We start from the raw sequence: 20,098 nt of genomic DNA, 5'->3' as shown, positions 1-20,098 counted from the left end.
GGGGATCGAACCCGTGCCAGACCAGCAGTGACAAGGCCGGATCCTTGACCCGCTGTTCCACTGGGGAACTCTGATGCAGTGTTTGTAAACTTTGCTAAGACGGCATTACACGGTCTCCGTTCCGGAGCTCGCTTTGCCACGCAGCTTGTCGCCATCAGCCCACGCAAATGGGCACCATGTCGGTTCATCCGCTGAGTCTGCTCATAATGTCCCACGCAGCAGCCTCTTCATGGAACTAGGAAAACCAATGCCGCCTCCAACATCCCTTTCCTGCCTCCGAGTGGATTTGATGGTGGAGAAGCAGAAATGCCGGGTAATGGAGTTCCTGTTGTGGCTCAGCAGTTAATGGACCTGACGAGGGTCCACGAGGATGCAGGTTCGATCCCTGGCCTAGCTCAGTGGGTTCAGGATCCGGCACTACCATGAGCTGTGGTGTAGGTCGCAGACACGCCTCAGATCCTGCGTGGCTGTGGCTGCGGTGTAGGCCGGCAGCTGTAGCTCCGATTAGACCCCTAGCCAGGGAACCTCCGTATGCTGCAGATGTGGCCCTAAAAACGACAACAAAGAAGTGCCCAGTAAGAATGAGGGGGACACGGCCCTCCAGGTGAATCATTCCTGTGAATGCTTGGTGGTATTGGCTTAAATTTTTACCACTTGATGTCCAATGCGAGCCTTGGTCATTCCCTTGGCTACCAGTGGGCTTAAGCATCTTTTTAACGTGTTTATTGGCCAATTGAGTCTCTGCCTGTGGAACTGCTTATTCATGTTTATTGCTCATTTTTCTACCGCATGATGTGCTTTCACTGTTCTTTGGAGAATTCTTGTGTATTGTGGAAATACATGCATTATCAGCTACATCTGTTTCAAATATCTCTTTCCAGTTGCTATGGGCTGAGTCACGTCCCCTCAAATTGATATGTTGAAGCCCTAACTCCCCCCAGTGCGATGTCACCCAACCAATCCTGGGTCTGCCCGCACGCCTGCAGCAAATCCACTTGACTGACTCCAGGTCGTGAGGAAGGAAAGGGCAGTGTTTACTGCAGGCGCCAAGCCAGGAGTCCAGGTGGCTGGGGCTCAAAGACCCAAGCCTCCCAAAGGCTTTCAGGAAAAGGCTTTTTTTTTTTTGTCTTCTTTTTTTTGCTATTTCTTGGGCCGCCCCTGCGGCATATGGAGGTTCCCAGGCTAGGGGTTGAATCGGAGCTGTAGCCACCGGCCTACGCCAGAGCCACAGCAACTTGGGATCCGAGCCGCGTCTGCAACCGACACCACAGCTCACGGCAATGCCGGATCGTTAACCCACTGAGCAAGGGCAGGGACCGAACCCGCAACCTCATGGTTCCTAGTCGGATTCGTTAACCACTGCGCCACGACGGGAACTCCAGGAAAAGGCTTTTAAAGGCAGGGTGAGGGAGGGGGCACGTGATCAGCTCGAGGATATTCTGATGATTGACTGGTGGTGATGAAATCAAGTCAGCATCCTCAGGCTTCCGTTCCAGCTGGTCTGGGGACTAGGAGCTGGTGGGCTCCATATACTTAACTTCTTCACCTGGTGGGGTTTCAGCCTCTGCAAAACAGGTCTGAAGGGAGTTCCTGTCATGGCTCAGTGGTTAACGAATCCGACGAAGAATCCACGAGGTTTCGGGTTCGATCCCTGGCCTTGCTCAGTGGGTTAAGGATCCGGCGTTGCTGTGAGCTGTGGTGTGGGTTGCATCCTGAGTTGCTGTGGTTCTGGTGTAGGCTTGGCCTGCAGCTCCAATTAGACCCCTAGCCCGAGAACCTCCATATGATTCAGGGTAAGGCTGTAGAAAAGGCAAAAGGACAAAAAAAAAAAAAAACCCAAAAAAACAGCTCGGAAGATGATCTATCGGAGTTCCCCTTGTGGCTTAGGGGTATTGAACCCGACTACTGTCCATGAGGACGTGGGTTTGTAGGTGTGGCCCTAAAAAAAAAAAGTGATCTATAGCCCCCTTGAGGAGGAGCTAACTAAGGCTCCTTGACTGTTCTGTCTGTCTGCTGCTTGACTCTTTTCCTTTCTTTCTACATTTTTTTTTCACTTTTCTAATTAAATTTACTCTTTGGAACTCGGGGAAGGCCTAGGGGGCTAGTGTTTTCTAAAGACATGAGGAAGGCAGAGGACATAAGGAAAACAAGAAAAAGAAAACACAGGGATAATTTTTTTAAAAAATTATTTTTTTACTAAGGTATAATTTACACGCAGTGAAATTCATTCTCTGGTGATACAATTCTGTGAATTTTTTTTCTCTTTTTACAGTTGCACCCGTGGCATATGGAGGTTCCCAGACTAGGGGTCTAATTGGAGCTGCAGCATATGGAGGTTCCCAGACTAGGGGTCGAATCGGAGCTGTAGCCGCCGGCCTACGCCACAGCCACAGCAACGCGGGATCCGAGCCGCGTCTGCAACCTTGACACCGGATCCTTAACCCGCTGATCGAGGGCAGGGACCGAACCCGCAACCTCATGGTTTCTAGTCGGATGCGTTAACCACTGCGCCACGACGGGAACTCCTGTCCGAGATTTTTAAAAAAGGCCTCTGCGTTGGGCCACCCGTTCCTTGGGTCACAAGTGAGGGACCGCATGTTCAGGGCCCTTCCACACTCAGGCCGGGACTGCGAGCCACGGTTGCGGGAGGAGGATGTCACGCGCACTTCGCTCGCCCGGTTGGATCGCATCCGTTGCTTATCAATTTGAGGGAGCTCTTTATGCAGGCAAGACGCAGTCATCCGCGTTGCGTGTGGGGGTGCATGACGTCACGCCCGGGGTTGCTGCCTTCCAGCGCATTCGCCCCCTTTACACCCAGCCTCCCGGTGCCGCAGAGGAAGGGAGACCCACATACAGCCCCACAGCTTCGCAGCGCGGCTGCCTGCCTTTATAGCAGCCCGGCGAGGGGCGGAGCCAGATGGCGGCGCGACGTGATGACGTCAGGCCGACAGAGGGCGGGGCGAGGGCGGCGGCGTGAGCTCGGGTACCGCGGACACCTCCTCGTCCTCCTCAACCGTGTTCCCCTCAGCGTCCTCCTGCGCGCCGTCCTCCTGTTTAGGGTCCTGATTCTCCAGATCCCCCTCCTCGGCGACCCGCTCCTTAGCCTCCCCTCCTCGTCCTCACCCTCGGCTTCCTTGTGCCACCCGCCGCCGCCGCCGCCGCCGCCATGGGCCCGCGCCCGCCGCGCCGCAGGGCCGAGGACAGCTGAGGCGCGGCGCGAAGATGGGCGAGGGCGGAGCAGGGCCCGAGCGCCAGCCCGAGCAGCCCGGGCGCCCCGCGCGCGCCCGCCCGCGTCGCCGCGGGGATGCCCGCGCCCGCCGCCGCGCCCTGAGCGCCTTTGTCTGCCGCCCGCGCCGCCCGCCGTTCCACTGGCCTCGCGGGCCTGCGCCGCGGCCGGGGGCGCGCCCATGAAGATGGAGCCGGGCCGGCCGGCCTCCCCCTCGGGCGGCCCGGGCCCCGACCCAGACCCCGGCGGGCCCGGCGCGCCCTCCGCTCCCGCCCTCCACCTGGGGCTCGGCCCGCAAGACCCCGAAGCCGGCCCGGAGGCCGGACGGGGCCCGGGGCCGGAGCGGAGGCCTCAGCGCCTTGGCCGGGCCCCAGACCCGGACCCCGACTCCGATCCCGACCCCGACCCCGACCCCGACCCGCCGCTGTCGGAACTAGGCCCGCTTTATTCCTGGACCGCTGAGCCGGAGGGTGACGGCCCCCCAAGCTGCCCGCACAGCGCGACAGCCCGCGCGCAGGATTTCAGCCGCAGCCACCACCTGCGGGGCGAGGTCGACTTCTTCCCCCCCTTCCCCTCGCCCGAGGTCGGCGAGCCGGCGCTGGAGCTGGGTCCCGGGGACCCGGACCGGCCCTCGGACTTCAGCCAGACCCGCCCCTTAACGAGCGAGCCCGCGGGGTGTCCGGAGGACGCCCCCCGGCTCCGAGCCGTGTTCGAAGCCCTGGACGGGGATGGAGACGGCTTCGTCCGCATCGCGGACTTCGTCCAGTTCGCCACCGTCTACGGGGCAGAGCAGGTAACTCGCAGCGTGGGAGCCGGGCTCCGTGCGCGGGGGTCGCGGAGGGCACTTAAGGCCGGGGTCCGCGTCCTCTCGTGCTTGACTTCTGCCCTCACCTCTGGTCGAATTTCGCCGAAGCGCCTCTTTCCCCTTGAGAGAGGTTCTAATTCCGGGATTTAGTGTCTTCCCTGACGTCTCAGGCCACACAAGCTGGATATTTTCCTAAGTCGAGGGGAGCGCCTGGCCTGGGGACATGCCCCCAGGCTGCCCGATGGAAGTGCCCTCCGCAGACGTGCCCGCCGTTCCCCCAGCGGAGGGCCCAGGTCTGGTCGGGCTGAAGTAATTCGCTCCTTGGGTCTGCCACGGGGCACCTGGACGCTTAGGGATCATGTTCCAGACGTCTATTTTGAGCGCAGTTACTTTACTGTGTGTGGTTGGCATATGTTCTCCATAGACTCGTTGTTTGGGAGACGCCGAATGCCAAAAAATTTCACTGCTGTTCCTTCTGTGCAGAAGGGAAAGAGAGGAAGCCCAGAGGGAGGGGAATGAGCCTCGGAGCACCATGGTGCATGCAGACTTGAGGAAGCCTGAGCAGAACTGCCTCAGGGCCACCTCCTCGCCTGTGGGGCAGGTGTTGGGAAGGCACAGTGCAGTGGGGCAGGGGGTCCTGCCCAGCCCCCCGGGGCTGTGGCTGCGCTAGGAGGAGGTGGCCCTCACCCTCCAGTCCCTCCCTCCCAGCGCTTAGGAAAGTTTAGGTGGAGACAGCAGCAGGGCTGTGTGTGTTCTGGTATTAACCCAAATACATGCAAATTGATTACCGACGTTCACTTGTAATTTTTTTTATTTTTGCCTTTATTATTATTATTTTTTTTAGGGCCACACCGGCAGCATATGGAGGTTCCCAGGTTAGGGGTCACATCAGAGCTGCAGCTGCCAGCCACAGCCACATCAGATCCGAGCCACATGTGCAACCTACACCGCGGCTCGCAGCAACGCCGGATCCTTAACCCACTGAGCAAGGCCAGGGATCGAACCTGTGTCCTCATGGATGCTAGTCAGATTTGTTTCCACTGAGCCACGACAGGAACTCCTACTTGTAAATTTTTGACTTAGGAATAGGAAATTCCTAAAATGCTGATCTGCTAGTTTTTGTGTGTTGCTGACTTCTCACACTTGCGGACATTCGTAAAGTGGCTGTTCAAGCGTGGATACATGTTTAAGCCCAGAGGTCTTTAAGAGGCATCATTGACACCCTGCTTTTCAGAGCATCCGTCATCACGTTAAGAGCCTGTACAAGGGATCCGGGTGCCCGTGAGTGTTGACAGTGTCCATTGAGCTGTTGGGTGCAGAACCGGCTTGCCTGAGCTCAGGTTCCTTGTTGAGGTCCCGGCCTGGGAAGATGTGCATGTGGCAGTGGGCCTGCATGTCGGCGTTGGGTCTGTGGGACGCCCTGCTTTAGCTCTGGGTTGGAAGATCTTGCTTGAGATTGGGTTTCCCATCTCTTAGTCTGACGGACGGAGAGATACACAACTGATAATATCCTGTGTGCTTAGCTTGGACCGAGATGGCTGCTCCAGGTGCTTTTGTTTGTTTTTTGTTTTTTTGTCCTTTTAGGGCTGCACCTGCCTGGAGGTTCCCAGGCTAGGGGTCGAATCGGAGCTGTAGCCACTGGCCTCCACCACAGCCACAGCAACACGGGCTCCGAGCCGCGTCTGCGACCTACACCACGGCTCACGGCAATGCCGGATCCTTCACCCGCTGAGTGAGGCCAGGGATCGAACCGGCAACCTCGTGGTTCCTAGTCGGATGCATTCCGCTGCGCCACGACCCTGGGAACTCCCTGGTCCAGTGTTTTGATGCCTTTCCTCCTTGCCCCTGGGCCGGGGGCGCTTGGGGGTCCTCGGTTGTTTTCTACTGGGGTGGTGGTAGTGCCCTGTGTCTTCGCCCCAAACACACCCTTCCTCGTTCCACCAGTCAAGGATGTTAAGGGAGAGACACATCTGTTCTTCCCTGCCGTGCTCTGCCTCTGATGGAGGCTCTACCTGTTTGTTTCTATTTTCACTGGATCATCCCCCTTTCTCTGAGCTGGTTGTAGGCAGACGGGAATCATCCCACTTTACAGGGAAGAGTCTGGAGGCCGGAGAGGTGAAGTAACTTTCCAAGACCTTCCAGACCGTCAGTGCTGGACAGTCCTCTGGCTCCGAATGTTTAGGTGGCTCTCCAGCTTCTTAGGTTGGGTGGCCCTAAGCCTTACCACGAAGATGCATCGCCTTCACTCCCACACGGTCCTGCTCACTTGAGAACCAGCCACCTCTTGTTGCAATGTTCACATTGGTATTGGTCCCGGTGGGAAAACCTTTGGGTTGCCATTTGGGGCTGAGGCTTTTGTAAATACAAAGTAGAAATGAGTCAACATTCTTTGTTCTGGTAGCTCCTGGTGGCATTTTCGGTTTGGGGGTGAGGCTGGGATGACTAAGGATTTGGGGGGTGGGCAAGCAAGGGAGGCCGGGCGGGCACTGCCCTCCTCTCTGCTCTCCCAGACTGCTCAGGAAGAAGCATGTGGGGCATGATCTGAGTACCGCACGTGGTGGGGGTGGGGGCGGGGGTGGCGGGGGTGGTGCTTTTTTTCCGTTTTTGGCTGCCCCTCGGCATATGGAGTTCCTGGCCAGGGATCCGATCCCAGCTGCAGTTGCGGTAATGCCAGATCCTTAACCCACTGTGCTGGGCCTGGGATCGAACCTGTGTCCTAGCACTCCAGAAATGCTGCCAGTCATGTTGCGCCACATCGGGAAGTCCTGAGCCCTGGGCTTGGACAGGCTTCCTGGGACGGTGGAGGAGCGCTTTTGTTTGGAGCAGATAATTAGCAGGGTTATTGGAAGGCTGGTTTGTGTGTCTGGGTGAGCTCTGATAGTCTTTGTTATGACTCCGTCTTGCTCTTTCGAGTCCGGGGTCAGAATACATTATAGAGGAGCAAAGAGAAGATTTTTTTTCTCTTTTGGTCTTTTTAGGGCCACCCCGTGGCATATGGAGCTTCCCAGGCTAGGTGGAATCGGAGCTGTAGTTGAGGCCTCACCCCAGCCATCGCCATGCCGGATCTTTAACCCAGGGACCCGAGCCACAGCAGTGACAGTGCTGGATCCTTAACCCACTGCACCACCAGGGCTCTCTGAGAAGAAATATTTTTGGATAGTGAAGTAGTTTAGAGAAAAATGAGGAATTCCACCTCATCATAAATATTTTCAATTAAAAAAAAATGTTTTGCCCATATATGAGAGTAGAGAGGAGTCTGCTACCCGCCCCCAAGTCATCACTCAGCGTGCACAGTCTTGGTTCATTTGTAACGTCCTACCCCTCATCCCCAGGTTGCTTTTTTTTTTTTTTAAATGATTTTTATTTTTCCACTATAGTTTGCTTACAGTGCTCTGTCAGTTTTCTGCTGTACGGCAAAATGACCCGGTCACACGTCCATGTGTACCTTCTTTTTCTCACCTTATCCTGCTCCGTCATCAGTGACTAGATACAGTTCCCAGTGCAGTACACAGCATCTCACTGCTCACCCGCCAGATTGCTTTTGAAGCACGTACCTGCCATATCATTTTGCCCATAAATATTTCAGTGTGTATCTCCAAAGATAAGAATTTGCTTTTAAACATTCATGGTTTCTTTTTTTTTTTTTTTTTTTGTCTCTTCAGCTATTTCTTGGGCCGCTCCCGCGGCATATGGAGGTTCCCAGGCTAGGGGTCACATCGGAGCTGCAGCCACCGGCCTACGCCAGAGCCACAGCAACTTGGGATCCAAGCCGCGCCTGCAACTTACACCACAGCTCACGGCAACGCCGGATCGTTAACCCACTGAGCAAGGGCAGGGACCGAACCCGCAACCTCATGGTTCCCAGTCGGATTCATTAACCACTGCGCCACGACGGGAACGACCATGATTTCTTTTAAGCCCTAGGAACAGTTTGGCTAAGCTGCACAACAGCAATCAGAACCGTAAGTTTTTGCACTTTCCACCTTGAGATTTCAAACTTCCGAGTGCATGAAAGTGGTAGCCTGGGCATGCTCCTGTCTTGATGGAAACAGCCGGAGTGCCCTGATGACCGGCACGTTTTCAGTGTCTTTTGTGTCATCTGTTTACGAAGGAAGTGTTTTAACGTCTTAAAATGGATGGCCTGGATCTTTAACCCGGGCAGTTGCCATTCGTGATCCAGATGGCTGTGGGGTCCGTCTTTCTTCAGCAGCGTCGTGGGGTGTCTGGCTCCCGTTGCCTCTTCTGGAGACAGAGCAGGTGTGGTTTAGTGTAACAGAGTTGGCAGACACTGAAAGGAGAAAGGGGGCGACGGTGGAGCTTTCTAGTCGTATTTTCTTGAACAGGAGTGTGCAGTTGGATGTGTCCAGGCACTCGTTGGCTGTGAGGCGGGGATAGGTTATCCTTTTTTTTTTTCCTTTTTTGGTGGGTGGTGTGCAGCTTGATGTGGGGTCTCAGTTCCCAAGCCAGGGGGAACTGGGCTGCGCTGGCGAAAGCTCCATTTCATCACCGGTAGACACCAGGGACCTTCTGGAATGGGTTGTCTTTAAGTCCTCGACTTGCTTTGAAGTTTGCTCATGGACTCGACCCCTGCCTCCTGAGAGGACTGGTGTTTCTGTAGTCTGCACCAACTTTTCATAGAGCAGAAGCTGTAAATAAATCACAAGAGTGATCGTGCGAAAGGATTGGTTTCTTTGGGTGTTATTTTCCAAGGGAGTTCATTGTAATTTTAAAGGTTATTGTCACATGTCATGGTAACACTCTCTCAGGCATTTCCATTGTAACATCCCCGGTCCTTTGCGGAGAACCCTGCATGTCAGAGCAGTGACTGCCCTTCAGCAACCTTGTGGGTCGTGTCTGTCCGCCGTGGGACTTGTGTGAGGCCGTGCGGTGCCCAGACGGTCTCCCGCTTTTCATTCCTCTGCTGGGGGCACTGGGAACTCCTCAGAGGCGCTTGGCTGCCCCCTTTCCTTCAGTGCCCTTTGCAGTTTCTGTCCTGGCCCAGGATTTGTGTGTGTGTGTGTGCGTGTGAAAGAGGGAATGCGTGTGTGTGCCTGAGCAGGTGCACGTGGGAGCTGGTAGGATGTGTGTGTCTGGATCTGTGTCGGGGGAATTGCTCACAGGCAGATAATGTTCCTTCCCGGGCTTGCATCACAGGCAGTTTGGTTGGCGTCTTAAAAAATACTTCTGGAGTTCCCACTGTTGTTCAACAGCATTGGCGGCATCTTGGGAGCACCGGGACGCAGGTTCGATCCCTGGCCCAACACAGTGGGTTAAGGATCTGGCATTGCTGCAGCTGTGGCTTAGGTTTGAAGCTACAGCTCAGATCTGATCCCTGGCCTGGGAACCCATATGTGGAGGGGCAACCAAAAAAGAAAAACAAAACAAAACAACTTTCCTCTGGAGTTTCTGGCAGTTAAGGACTTAGCATGGTCACTGCTGTGGTGTGGATTCCACCCCTGGCCTGGTAACTTCTGTATGTGTGGGTGAGGCCAAAAAGTACTTTCTTCATATTATGAAAGTAATGCATGCTTATTATTTTTGAAAACTGGAAAATACAGAGTAGAGTACAACATAAAACAGAAGAAAATGACCAGTTAAACCACTGTCCTGACAAAAACCGCATTAGCATTTTAGTGCATTCCCTTCTAAACTTTTTGTACACACTCGCGCACACACACACACACACAATAGTGTATAGAGGTACATAATTGAGATCATATCGCGGAGAAACCAGATTATTGTTATAGGCGTCTATTGTTTAAAAGATGAAGCCAGGAGTTCCCTGGTGGCCCAGCAGTTAGGGACCTGGCATAGTCACTGTTGTGGCACAGGTTTGATCCCTGGCCTGGGAACATATGCATGCCATGGGCTCTGCCAAAAGAAAGAAACTAATGATACCAATAAGCAAAACAAAAAACCAAGAGGCACCTATAATCCCACCATCCGGCGATAACGGCTTAAGTACTTCGTATGTAAATGGAAATATGTGTAATAATGTCTCATGGTCCAAAAATGGTGTAATTCCATGTCTTGTTTGTTTATGTGGTTTTTTGGCGACACCTATGGCATATGGATGTTTCGGGGCCAGGAGCTGAACCTGGCCCCCACAGAGAAAATGCCAGGTTACTAACCCCCTGCATCACAGCAGGAACTCCCATGTCTGTTGTTTTGAAACTGCTTTTTTTTCCCCCTTATATGGCTGCACTTGCGGCATATGAAATTTCCCGGGCTGGGGTGGAATCTGAGCCGTAGCTGCAGGCCGACGCCACTGCCATGGTGACACCGGATGTGACACCGGATGGGAGTCACATCTGTGACCTACGCTGGAGCTCATAGCGACGCCGGATCCTTAACCCCCTGAGTGAGGCCAGGGATCGAACCCACATCCTCATGGGTACGACTCAGGTTTGTAACCTGCTCAGCCACGATGGGACCTCCAGCCCCTATGCTTTATTTTTATTTATTTATTCTTTTTGTGTTTCAAGGGCCGCACCCGCGGCATGTGGAGATTCCCAGGCTAGGGGTCAAATCGGAGCTATGGCTGCTGGCCTTCACCACCGCCACAGCAATGTGAGTTCCCAGCCACGTCTGCAACCTACACCACAGCTCACCACCACGCCAGATCCCTAACCCACTGGGCAGAGCCAGGGATCGAGCCCACATCCTCATGGATGCTAGTCAGATTCATTTCTCCTGAGCCATGGTGGGAACTCCCATCCCATGTGCTTCAAATCATCCCTATTTTATTTAACATGTTTAATGTAATGTAAACGCTCCATAAATGGTTGGAGGTACAGTTTAAGTGCTATGTCAATAGTTGATGGCACAGGCAATTCAAGTGTTGCTTTTCGGAACTTTCTGGGACCCTCCCCCCCATGTTTTGACCCTCAGTCGGTGGCATCTGTGGATGTGGAGCGTGCAGATACAGAGGGCCACCTGTACTTTAATGCAGGCCTGAGGTTTGTTCCCAGGAAGCCTCAGAGTCCTGAGGGCTTATTCCAGGGTAGGGCTGACATGCAAGGAGGGTTGAATGCCAGGGGGACTACACAGACGCGGTGGTAAGGGCACCAAGCTCTGTGTCGCTTTCTTTTCAGACACCTGTTGCATTGAAATCTGGAAGGAGGGGCGTTCCTGCCACGGCGCAGTGGGTTAATGATCTGGCTTGTCTCTGGTGGCACTGGTTGAATCCTCGGTGCAGTGGCTTAGGGATCTGAGTTGCTGCGGCTGTGGCTCGGGTTCGATCCCTGACCCTGGAACTTCCACCTGCCGTGGTGTGGCCCCCAAATTCTAGAAGGAGGATCTAAACCTTAATGATAATTGAACTGTCAGACAAAGGGCTAGGCATACACTGAAGACTGGTACATGGCTTGTAAAAGGGCTTTCATGACAGTTGCAGCGCCTTCAGAGTGGCTTGGGTTATCACTCCTGGTGGAAGTGGGTTAGTCGGCTGTAAGCTGCTTGTACGCCAGCCAAGATTTTATCTGTAGGAATGACCCATGTGAAGACAGTTTTGAAGGAGATATTAAAAATTATTTTTAAAGATTGGCCTTGCGTTGGAGTTCCTGCTGTGGCTCAGCAGATTAAGACTCTGACTAGTGTCCATGAGGATAGGGGTTCAATCCCTGGCCTTGCTCAGTGGTCTAAGGATCTGGCCTTGCCATGAGCTTTGGTGTAGGACACAGATGCAGCTCAGACCTGGGGTTGCAGTAGCTGTGGTATAGACCTACAGCTGTAGCTCCAATTCACCCCCTAGCCTGGGAACCTTCATATGCCACAGGTGCGGCCCTAAAAAAAAAAAAATCCGGAGTGGCCCTGTGCTGTAATTGTGGAAACTGAGGCGTGGCTACATGGGGCTTTGTTGTATCATTCCCTCTACTTTTGTATGTGTTGAGAAATTTCCATAACAAAAAGATTTTAAAAACCATAAAAATATTGTTTTTAGTTGTGTGTTGGGAGATGTAGGAGTGGGTTTTAATAGAGGTGGTTTTGGGGAGTTCCTGTCGTGGCGCAGTGGTTAACTAATCCGACTAGGAACCATGAGGTTGAGGGTTCGGTCCCTGCCCTTGCTCAGTGGGTTAAGGATCCGGCGTTGCCGTGCGCTGTGGTGTCGGTTGCAGATGCGGCTCGGATCCCGCGTTGCTGTGGCTCTGGCGTAGGCCGGTGGCTGCAGCTCCGATTTGACCCCTAGCCTGGGAACCTCCATATGCCGCGGGAGCGGCCCAAGAAATAGCTGAAGAGACAAAAAAAAAAAAAAAAGATTTGGTTTTAAGTGGTATTGGCCAGATTTTCTGTTTTGTTCCTGATTTAAATTATTTTGAAAAGTGGTCCCTGTACAAGTATCATAAATTCAAACAGTACAAAAAATAATCTAGTAATTATCTTCAGAAGTGGATAGTGTAAATAGACCCTGAAGATAAACTATTTACATGTTTGACTTAGTTAAACTTTAAGATCAGTACACGCAGTACATCTACGGAAACTCCGATTTTCTGGTAAATTTAAAAACTCTGTAGCACATTGGATTAGCATGTTCAAATGCTTATTAAAGGTGTATTGTTAGGTTTTCGATATTTGGGGAAATGCATATGAGAAAACGCCTATAATTCCTGAAGGTCGGCGTCCAGACCGGCGCTGCACTTTCATCAGCATCTAACATACGCGACGAAAAACTTCCTGGTGGAAAGAATTTCACTGATTACATTGTCATTTTCAGAGGTTTTTGTGTTTTTTTTTCTTTTTTTCTTTTTCGGGCCACACTCTCGGCATGTGGAGGTTCCCAGGCTAGGGGTCAAACTGGAACTGCAGCTTGCTGGCGTGTGCCACGGCCTCAGCGATGCCGGATCTGAGCCGCATCTATGACCTACACCACAGCTCACGGCAACGCCGGATCCTTAAACCACCGAACAAGATCTGAGTCATGGATACGACTCAGATTCGTTTCCTCTGAGCCACAACAAAATGACGGCTGATGGGAACTCCAGTTTTCCGAGGTTTTTGAGACTAGTAAATTAGCTTAAATATGGATTCGGGAGTTCTCGTCTCGGCTCACCTGGTTAGGAACCCAGCATGGTGTCTGTGAGCATATGCAGGTTCTATCCCTGGCCTCGCTCCGTGGGTGGAGGATCCAGTGTTGTCACAAGATGTGGCTCAGATCTGGCCTCGCTGTGGCCGTGGCCAGCCTCTGCAGCTCCGACTCAAGCCCCAGCCTGGGAACGCCCGGATGCCGAAGGTACAGCCCTGTAAAGAAAAAAACCAAAACAGGTGAATTGCAGATAAAAGGCTGATATAAAAACTCAGCGTCAAAGGGAAAAAGAGACTGCAAGCTGCTAGAGAAATGGGCAAAAGTCAGGAAGACATTCCACGGGAGAGACTACGAATGGCCCTTAAAGATGTGCAGAGGTGCTCAGCCTCACTGAGATGACTGGTCGGCGAGGCAGTGCGTCTCACTCGTTTTGTTGGCAGACGTCTGCGGGTTTGAACACACTCTTCCGGTGAGGCTCTGGGGACACGGGCACCCTCATATGCTGCTGCGAGTGTGCAGGGCGGTGCCCTCCTCACGGAGAGAATTCGTCAGGGTCTGTCGCCTTCGCCCTTAACTTCGAGGTCCTTCTTCCAGTTGCTGCCCCTGTGGCTGTCCCTCCACACCTGCACAACCTCAGCTGCCCCGGGTTGTTTATTGCCGTGTTATCTGCGGTGCAGAAATGGAAGCAGCCTCTGTGTCCCTGTGGGATGAGTGAGCCGAGACGCATGCCCGCAGCAGCGACCTGTGCAACTGCAAAAGTAAAAGAGGAAGATGCCCGTGAGCTGGTAGCTGTTTCTAAGACGTCTTAAGTGAAGAAGAAGGTGCCAGCGAAGATGCCTGACACACGGAGAGAAAGCCCGGGGTGGGGTGTTCCCAGGCGGGTGGTTGGTCGGGGCTCAGCGCTTTCACCCTTGGGCCTGGGTCCGACCCTGGCCCTGGGAACTCCGATCCCCCTCTGAGCTGCTGCTTGCCAGGGACGAAGACAAAGAGGAAAGGCTCATGCTTCCTAGCGGAGGCTCCGGGAGTAGACTCTGGAGACAGAGGTAGAGGGAGGCGGCCGGGGGAGGCGGGCAGGGGGGATTCGCCCGATGTGGTTGCGTTTCCGTGGAGGAAGGTGAAGGCCTCCCGGGGATGGATGCTGGTGGCGGCTGTCCCGCTGTGTGACGTTGCCTCCTGCCCCAGAGCTGTGCGCCTAAAAATGCTAATTTATTCCCATTAAAAACGAAGAAGGGGTCTGAGGCCCAGACCCGTGAGTGACGGGCTTCAGTTTGGAGGAGGAAGGACAGACAGGAGTAAACCAGACCCCGAGACCCTGACCGGGCTCGTCTCCTCTCCTCCTGGCCTCTCCTCCGGTCGAGTCCTCAGCCCGTCAGAGGTCTCCCGTCCTGGGCTCTGGGCAGGGTCTGAACGCAGAGAAACAAAGAAAGGATGCAAACTAAGACCGAGGAGGAAATAAGAGTCATTGTCCATCAACTGCACTTGAGTAAAAACATTTTTTTAAAGAACGTATACGAATTTGCCTCCCTTTGCAAAAGGGCACATAGGAAGGAGAGCCTAGAGCCTGAAATAGTAACTTCCCCAAGTAGGGGAGCAGGGCAGGGATCCGGTGGTGGTGCCTCTTAGGGAGTTGTGACCTTTCGACCCCCCAAACACTCTGCATATTCCGAAATCCAACAAGGATCGAGCCAAGACTGCTAGTGATTTCAAATAGAAAGCGTGTGGAATTAATAGCATAAGCACATAGGCCGGAGTGGTCGCAGACACGCAGTCCTCTGTTCTGTGGCGGGGCCATGCTCAGCAGGATGAAGGAACTGCAGAGAAACGTGCTGCAAAGGTGCGTGGTTGCGGCGGGGTCCCTGAAGGGCTCTGCTGTGTTCGAGGTTCAGATGAACACACACTGGAGGTAGAGCCAGGTTGCTCTGGGAGTCGGGAGCTGACATGTGTGGAAGAGGGAAGAAGGACCCTCTTCCGAGGGCTTAAATTGGAGGTGTCGGTGCGAGTACGTGATTGAAGGGCGTCCCTGGCTCTGCCTTCTGAGAGGGTCTGGTTAACGAACCTGACTAGCATCCTCGAGGACACCCCCTGGACTGGCTCGGTGGGTTAAGGATCTGGCCTTGCCATGAGCTGTGGTGTCGGTCACAGATGAGGCTCAAATGCCAAGTTGCCGTGGCTGTGGTGTAGACCCCTAACCTAGGAACCTCCGTATGCCTCAGGCGCAGCTCTGTTGGGGTGATGGCACCCCGATAGTAAGGAGCACACCTAGTCCCCAGGCCCTGGTTGTCAGCTACCATTTCCCACTACAGGAATCAGGGATCCTTGGAGAAATGCCCTATTCCAGGTTCTGGGAAGGGAAAATTCAGTACAAGCCTGAATGATCTTGTACCAGAAAGCAAGGAAGTGCTCAAAAATTGATGAGGACATGTCACAAAAAGAGCCGTTTGAGTGGGTTCCTGCTGGGCACATCTGGGGCATTTTGAGCACAAAGAAGAATGATGATAATGGGTGTGCTGGACTTCAAAAGTCCATGGCTCGCGGTGAGTGACAAATCAGTCACAGTGCTTCTGCAACGCGGTACATAGGGCTGCTTCTAGAAAAATGCTGGTTAGAGCAGAAAGACTGAGACATTCAGACAGTGCTTTGCACCCACCAAGCTAACTTTGATTCAGGCAGAGGTCAGCGGGGGGGGGTGGTGGTGGGCCGGGGTCTACAGGACACTCACTGTCCAGGGCGTCTTTCCCCTGACGACTGGTTAGGAAGCGTGAAGGCTGACTCTGCAGTGATGGACGGATATGGGACCCTGGATGGACTAGCGGGAGGGAACACGTTCTTGCTACAAATGCTGGACCTCAGTCAAGCAATGAGACCCAGACAGTCGGGCATCTACACCACAGCTGCCCGGACTCTCTAGATGTCATTGTTGTAAAAAGGGCAGGAGGAGTTCCCGTCGTAGCTCAGCAGTTAACGAGCCCGGCTGGGATCCATGAGGACGCAGGTTCGATCCCTGGCCTCACTCAGTGGGTTAAGGATCTGGCGTTGCTGTGAGCTGTGGTGTAGGCCGGCAGCTGTAGCTCTGATTCGACCCCTAGTCTGGGAACTTCCATATGCTATGGGTGTGGCCCTAAGATGCCAAAAAAAAAAAAAAAAAAAAAAAAAAAGGCAAGAACCCAGATGGAGGAGACTGAAGAACTATAACCGCGGATGCCTGGCCCTTGACTAGATCCTGGATTTAAAAAAACAAAGAAGCAAGCAGAAAACCACCAGACCTGCAAAAGCCGTTAGAGAGATAATTGAGAAGATGGGACTATGGCTGGAACTCTTGGTAATAACGATGTTGTTTCTTGGGCCTCGTGATGCAGCTGACATCGTGTGGAATGACGGTCCCTATTCCCAGGAAATGGATGCTGGAAGGACCTGGGGAGGTGTCATGATGTCTGGTTTCCTTTTTTTTTTTTTTTTTTGTTTTGGTCACAGCTGCGGCACTCGGAAGTTCCCTGGTCAGGGTTTGAACCTGTGCCACAGCAGCGACCTGGGCTGCTGCAGGGACAGTGCCGGATACTTAACCCCCTGCACTGCAAGGGAACTTGGTTTTACTTTCTTTCCTTTTTCCTTTTTTTTTTTTTTTTTTTTTTTTTGTCTTTTGTCTTTTTAGAGCTGTGCCCGAGGCATATGGAGGTCCTAGGTTAGGGGTCTACACCACAGCCACGGCAACTTGGGATTCGAGCCTCATCTGTGACCGATGCCACAGCTCATGGCAAGGCCAGATCCTTAACCCACTGAGCCAGTCCAGGGATTGAACCTGTGTCCTCGAGGATGCTAGTCGGGCCTGTTCACCCCTGAGCCGCGGTGGGAGCTCCTTGTGGTTTATCTTCGGTTGCTCTGTCCAGAAGCCCGCGTGTGTGGAGACTCGACGCTCACGGGAGGGCGTTGGGCCTGGATGCAACCGGGGAGGGCGCCCCGGAGGTTTCCTGGGTTGTGTGACCCTTACCGTGGGCTCGATGCAGTTCCAAGTGCGAAGGAGAAATACAGCGCAGGAGCCTTTTCTCCCTCTTCGTTTTTTTCCTTTTTAGTGTCGCCCCTGCGGCATGTGAAGTTCCACAACGAGGAGGAGCTGCGTGGTGAGACCGGGTTCTCCTTTCTCAAAGGGTCCCGCTCCCCGAGGCATGTAAGCATCTGGCTCAACCTGCGGGTTCGCTCCCAGGAAACCCGAGCCCTTTCCCCCCACCCCCCGCCTCTCCAGTGACACCGTTCAGGCAGATGAGTCCGAGTTGGAGCGAAGGCGTGGAGGGGGCTTAGCAAGGCCGAGGCACCTGCGTCGCTAGATTCGGGGTCACCTCAGGAGGCTGGTGCGTCGTGCCTCGTTTGACCCTGGAGGCGATTGGGCGTGGCAGTGCGGGATGCGGCGCTGGGTGTGTGTGCCAGCCTCAAACGCAGGGTCCGGAGCCTCGTTTCCTTGTGGGCAGGATGGGCTTGTGGCATTGGGCTGTTCTCAGTGCTCGCGATACAGCGAGCTCTGCGCGATGGTGAAGCGGTGGCGGTCGCGAGATTCCTTGTGGGTACAGGGTGGGGAGGCCTTAGACTGCCCGTCTGTCGGCTGTCTGTCTCAGACCCTTGCATTGCTCGGTGCTACTGAATCCAAAGGGCTTTTGTTTTTTTGTTTTTTCTTTTGTCTTTTTGCCATGTCTTGGGCCACTCCCGCAGCATATGGAGGTTCCCAGGCTAGGGGTTGAATCGGAGCCGTAGCCACCAGCCTACGCCAGAGCCACAGCAACGCCAGATCCTAGCCACGTCTGTGACCTACACCGCAGCTCACGGCAACGCCGGATCCTTAACCCACTGAGCAAGGGCAGGGATCGAACCCGCAACCTCATAGTTCCTAGTCGGATTCGTTAACCACTGAGCCACGATGGGAGCTCCCAAAGGGCTTTTGTTTATGTGGGTTGTTTCCATTGGTCTCTGCTGTGTTAGAGTGTGAAGCTAGGAGTTCCCTGGGGGCCCAGTAGTTGGGCGTCTGGCCCTGTCACTGCTGTTCACTGGCCTGGGAACACCAAAAAAAAAAAAAAAAAAAAAAAAAAAGTTAAAACTAAAAAAATCCAAAATATTTTATTAATTCATTAAAAAAATCCATTACATGTTACTGTTAATGACTGTTTTTTTTGAAAAATGACAACTTTCTAAAAAAGTGAGGAGTAGTTCCCGTTGTGGCGCAGTGGAAACGAATCCGACTAGGAACAATGAAGTTGCGGTTTCGGTCCCTGCCCTTGCTCAGTGGGTTAAGGATCCGACGTTGCCATGAGCTGTGCTATGGGTCGAAGACGCTGCTCAGATCCTGCGTGGCTGTGGCTGTGGTGCAGGCCGGTGGCTACAGCTCCGATTCCACCCCTAGCCTGGGAATCTCCATATGCCGTGGGAGCGGCCCAAGAAATAGCAAAAAGACCAAAAAAAAAAAAAAAAAAAAAAAAAATCCAAAATATTTTATTAATTTGTTAAAAAAAATCCATTACATGTTATCGTTAATGACTGTTTTTTTTGAAAAATGACAACTTTCTAAAAGAGTGAGGAGGAGTTCCCATCCCGCGCAGTGGAAATGAATCTGACGAGGAACCATGAGGTTGCGGGTTTGATCCCTGGCCTCGCTCAGTGGGTCAAAGATCTGGCGTTGCCGTGAGTTGTGGTGTGGATCTCAGAGGCGGCTCAGGTCTGGCATTGCTGTGGCTGTGGTGGAGCCCGGCAGCTATAAGCTCCGATTAGACCCCTAGCCTGGGAACCTCCATATGCTGTGAGTTTGGCCCTAAAAAGCAAAAAAAAAAAAAAAAAAAAAAAAAGGAGGGGGTGTTATTTTACATTTTGCCAAGATTCTTAAATGTCTGGCTTGATTGAAGAGAGCTGGTTCCTTTTTTATCTGCTTCTGCAAGCGATCTGTTGTGCCACGTAGCCTCTGGACAAGTCCGCTGAACGTTCGTGAGAGAGCGTATGGAAGAAAACAGAGGCCACCTTAGAAGGTTATGAAACTGGTTTTAATCTTGCAGACCCCCCCCTTCCTCAGACAGTAGGGTCTTCCTGGGTCCCTGGACCATGGGTTGAGAACAGCTGTCTTCCACTCCAGAGTGGTCAGTTGTGGCCTGGTCTCACCTGCTTACATGCATCAGAATCACCTGGTGGAGTTCCCGCTGTGGTGCAACAGGATCGGCAGCATCTTGGGAGCTCTGGGACACAGGGCTGATCCCTGGCCTGGCACAGCGGAGGAAGGATCTGGCGTTGCTGCAGCTGCGGCTTGGCTCTGATCCTTGGCCCAGGAGCTCCATATGCCACGGGGCGGCCAAAAGAAAAAAACAAAAACTCCCCTGGAGACCCTGTCAAAACTGGCTGCTGGGCCCACCCCAGAGTGTCTGACGTATGTGGCCTTTGTGGGCCCGATAGGTTCTTGGGCATTACTTCCTGGCAGTGCTGCTGCTCCTGGTCCTGGGATGCTGTTTGGAGAGCCACTGTCCAGAGAGTTTTGAGAATGTTTGCATCTCTTTCAAGACCACCCTTTTATCTTTTTTTTTTTTTGCCCTGGCATATGGAGGTTCCCAGGCCAGGGGCTGAATCAGAGCTACAGCTGCTGGACCACACCACAGCTCCATCAGATCTGAGCCACGTCTGCGACCTACACCACAGCTCATGGCAATGCTGGGTCCTTAACCCATTGAGCGAGGCCAGGGATCGAACCCGCAACTAGCTGGATTCGTTTCTGCTGGGCCACAGCGGGAACCCCCCCCCCCATCATATTTTAATGTCTCTCCTTTCCTCCCTGTTGTATTGTCCCGACCTTAACTTGATAGGTGTTTGCTTGGGGCCCTCTCTGCTGGCCCTCAGGAGCCCTCAGGGCTGCCCCCTGCCCTCTCTGTGTCCTGCCCCCTCGAGCAGCCCTGACGAGAAGCCAGGGCTCCGACCAAGATGTCCACGTGCCTTGGCCCATTCTTCCCTGCTCACCCCTGCTACCCTCTCACCTCAGCTTACTTCATGTTTTTTCTACTTGTTTTAGTTTTCTGTTTCAGCTTACTTT

The 20,098-nt window shown here is 53.5% G+C and overlaps 1 protein-coding gene and 1 long non-coding RNA gene across 7 annotated transcripts in view; both read left to right on the top strand.

The window, feature by feature from the left end:
- The first annotated feature begins 2,961 nt into the window (after positions 1-2,961).
- RAB11FIP3 (RAB11 family interacting protein 3) overlaps positions 2,962-20,098 on the top strand; it is a 73,291-nt gene continuing 56,154 nt past the window's right edge. For all 6 annotated transcript variants that reach the window (XM_085018200.1, XM_021086921.2, XM_085018198.1 and 3 more), the window contains exon 1: positions 2,962-4,019. In XM_085018200.1, the coding sequence (XP_084874326.1) occupies positions 3,408-4,019 (612 nt within the window). In that variant the 5' untranslated portion in view covers positions 2,962-3,407. The remainder of the gene's footprint in view (positions 4,020-20,098) is intronic.
- LOC146404618 (uncharacterized) lies at positions 6,615-9,618 on the top strand. Its single transcript, XR_014841125.1, has 2 exons — positions 6,615-7,530; positions 7,735-9,618. It is a non-coding gene; the product is annotated as an uncharacterized LOC146404618 (long non-coding RNA).

Source organism: Sus scrofa, chromosome 3 (genome assembly GCF_054392235.1).
Source record: "Sus scrofa isolate SSC_HxYL_T2T_F1_AM1 chromosome 3, Sscrofa_HxYL_maternal_Yorkshire_Landrace_v2.0, whole genome shotgun sequence".
NCBI lineage: Eukaryota > Metazoa > Chordata > Mammalia > Artiodactyla > Suidae > Sus > Sus scrofa.
Note: the sequence above shows the minus strand (reverse complement) of the source record. Positions and strands in the feature narration are given on the sequence as shown.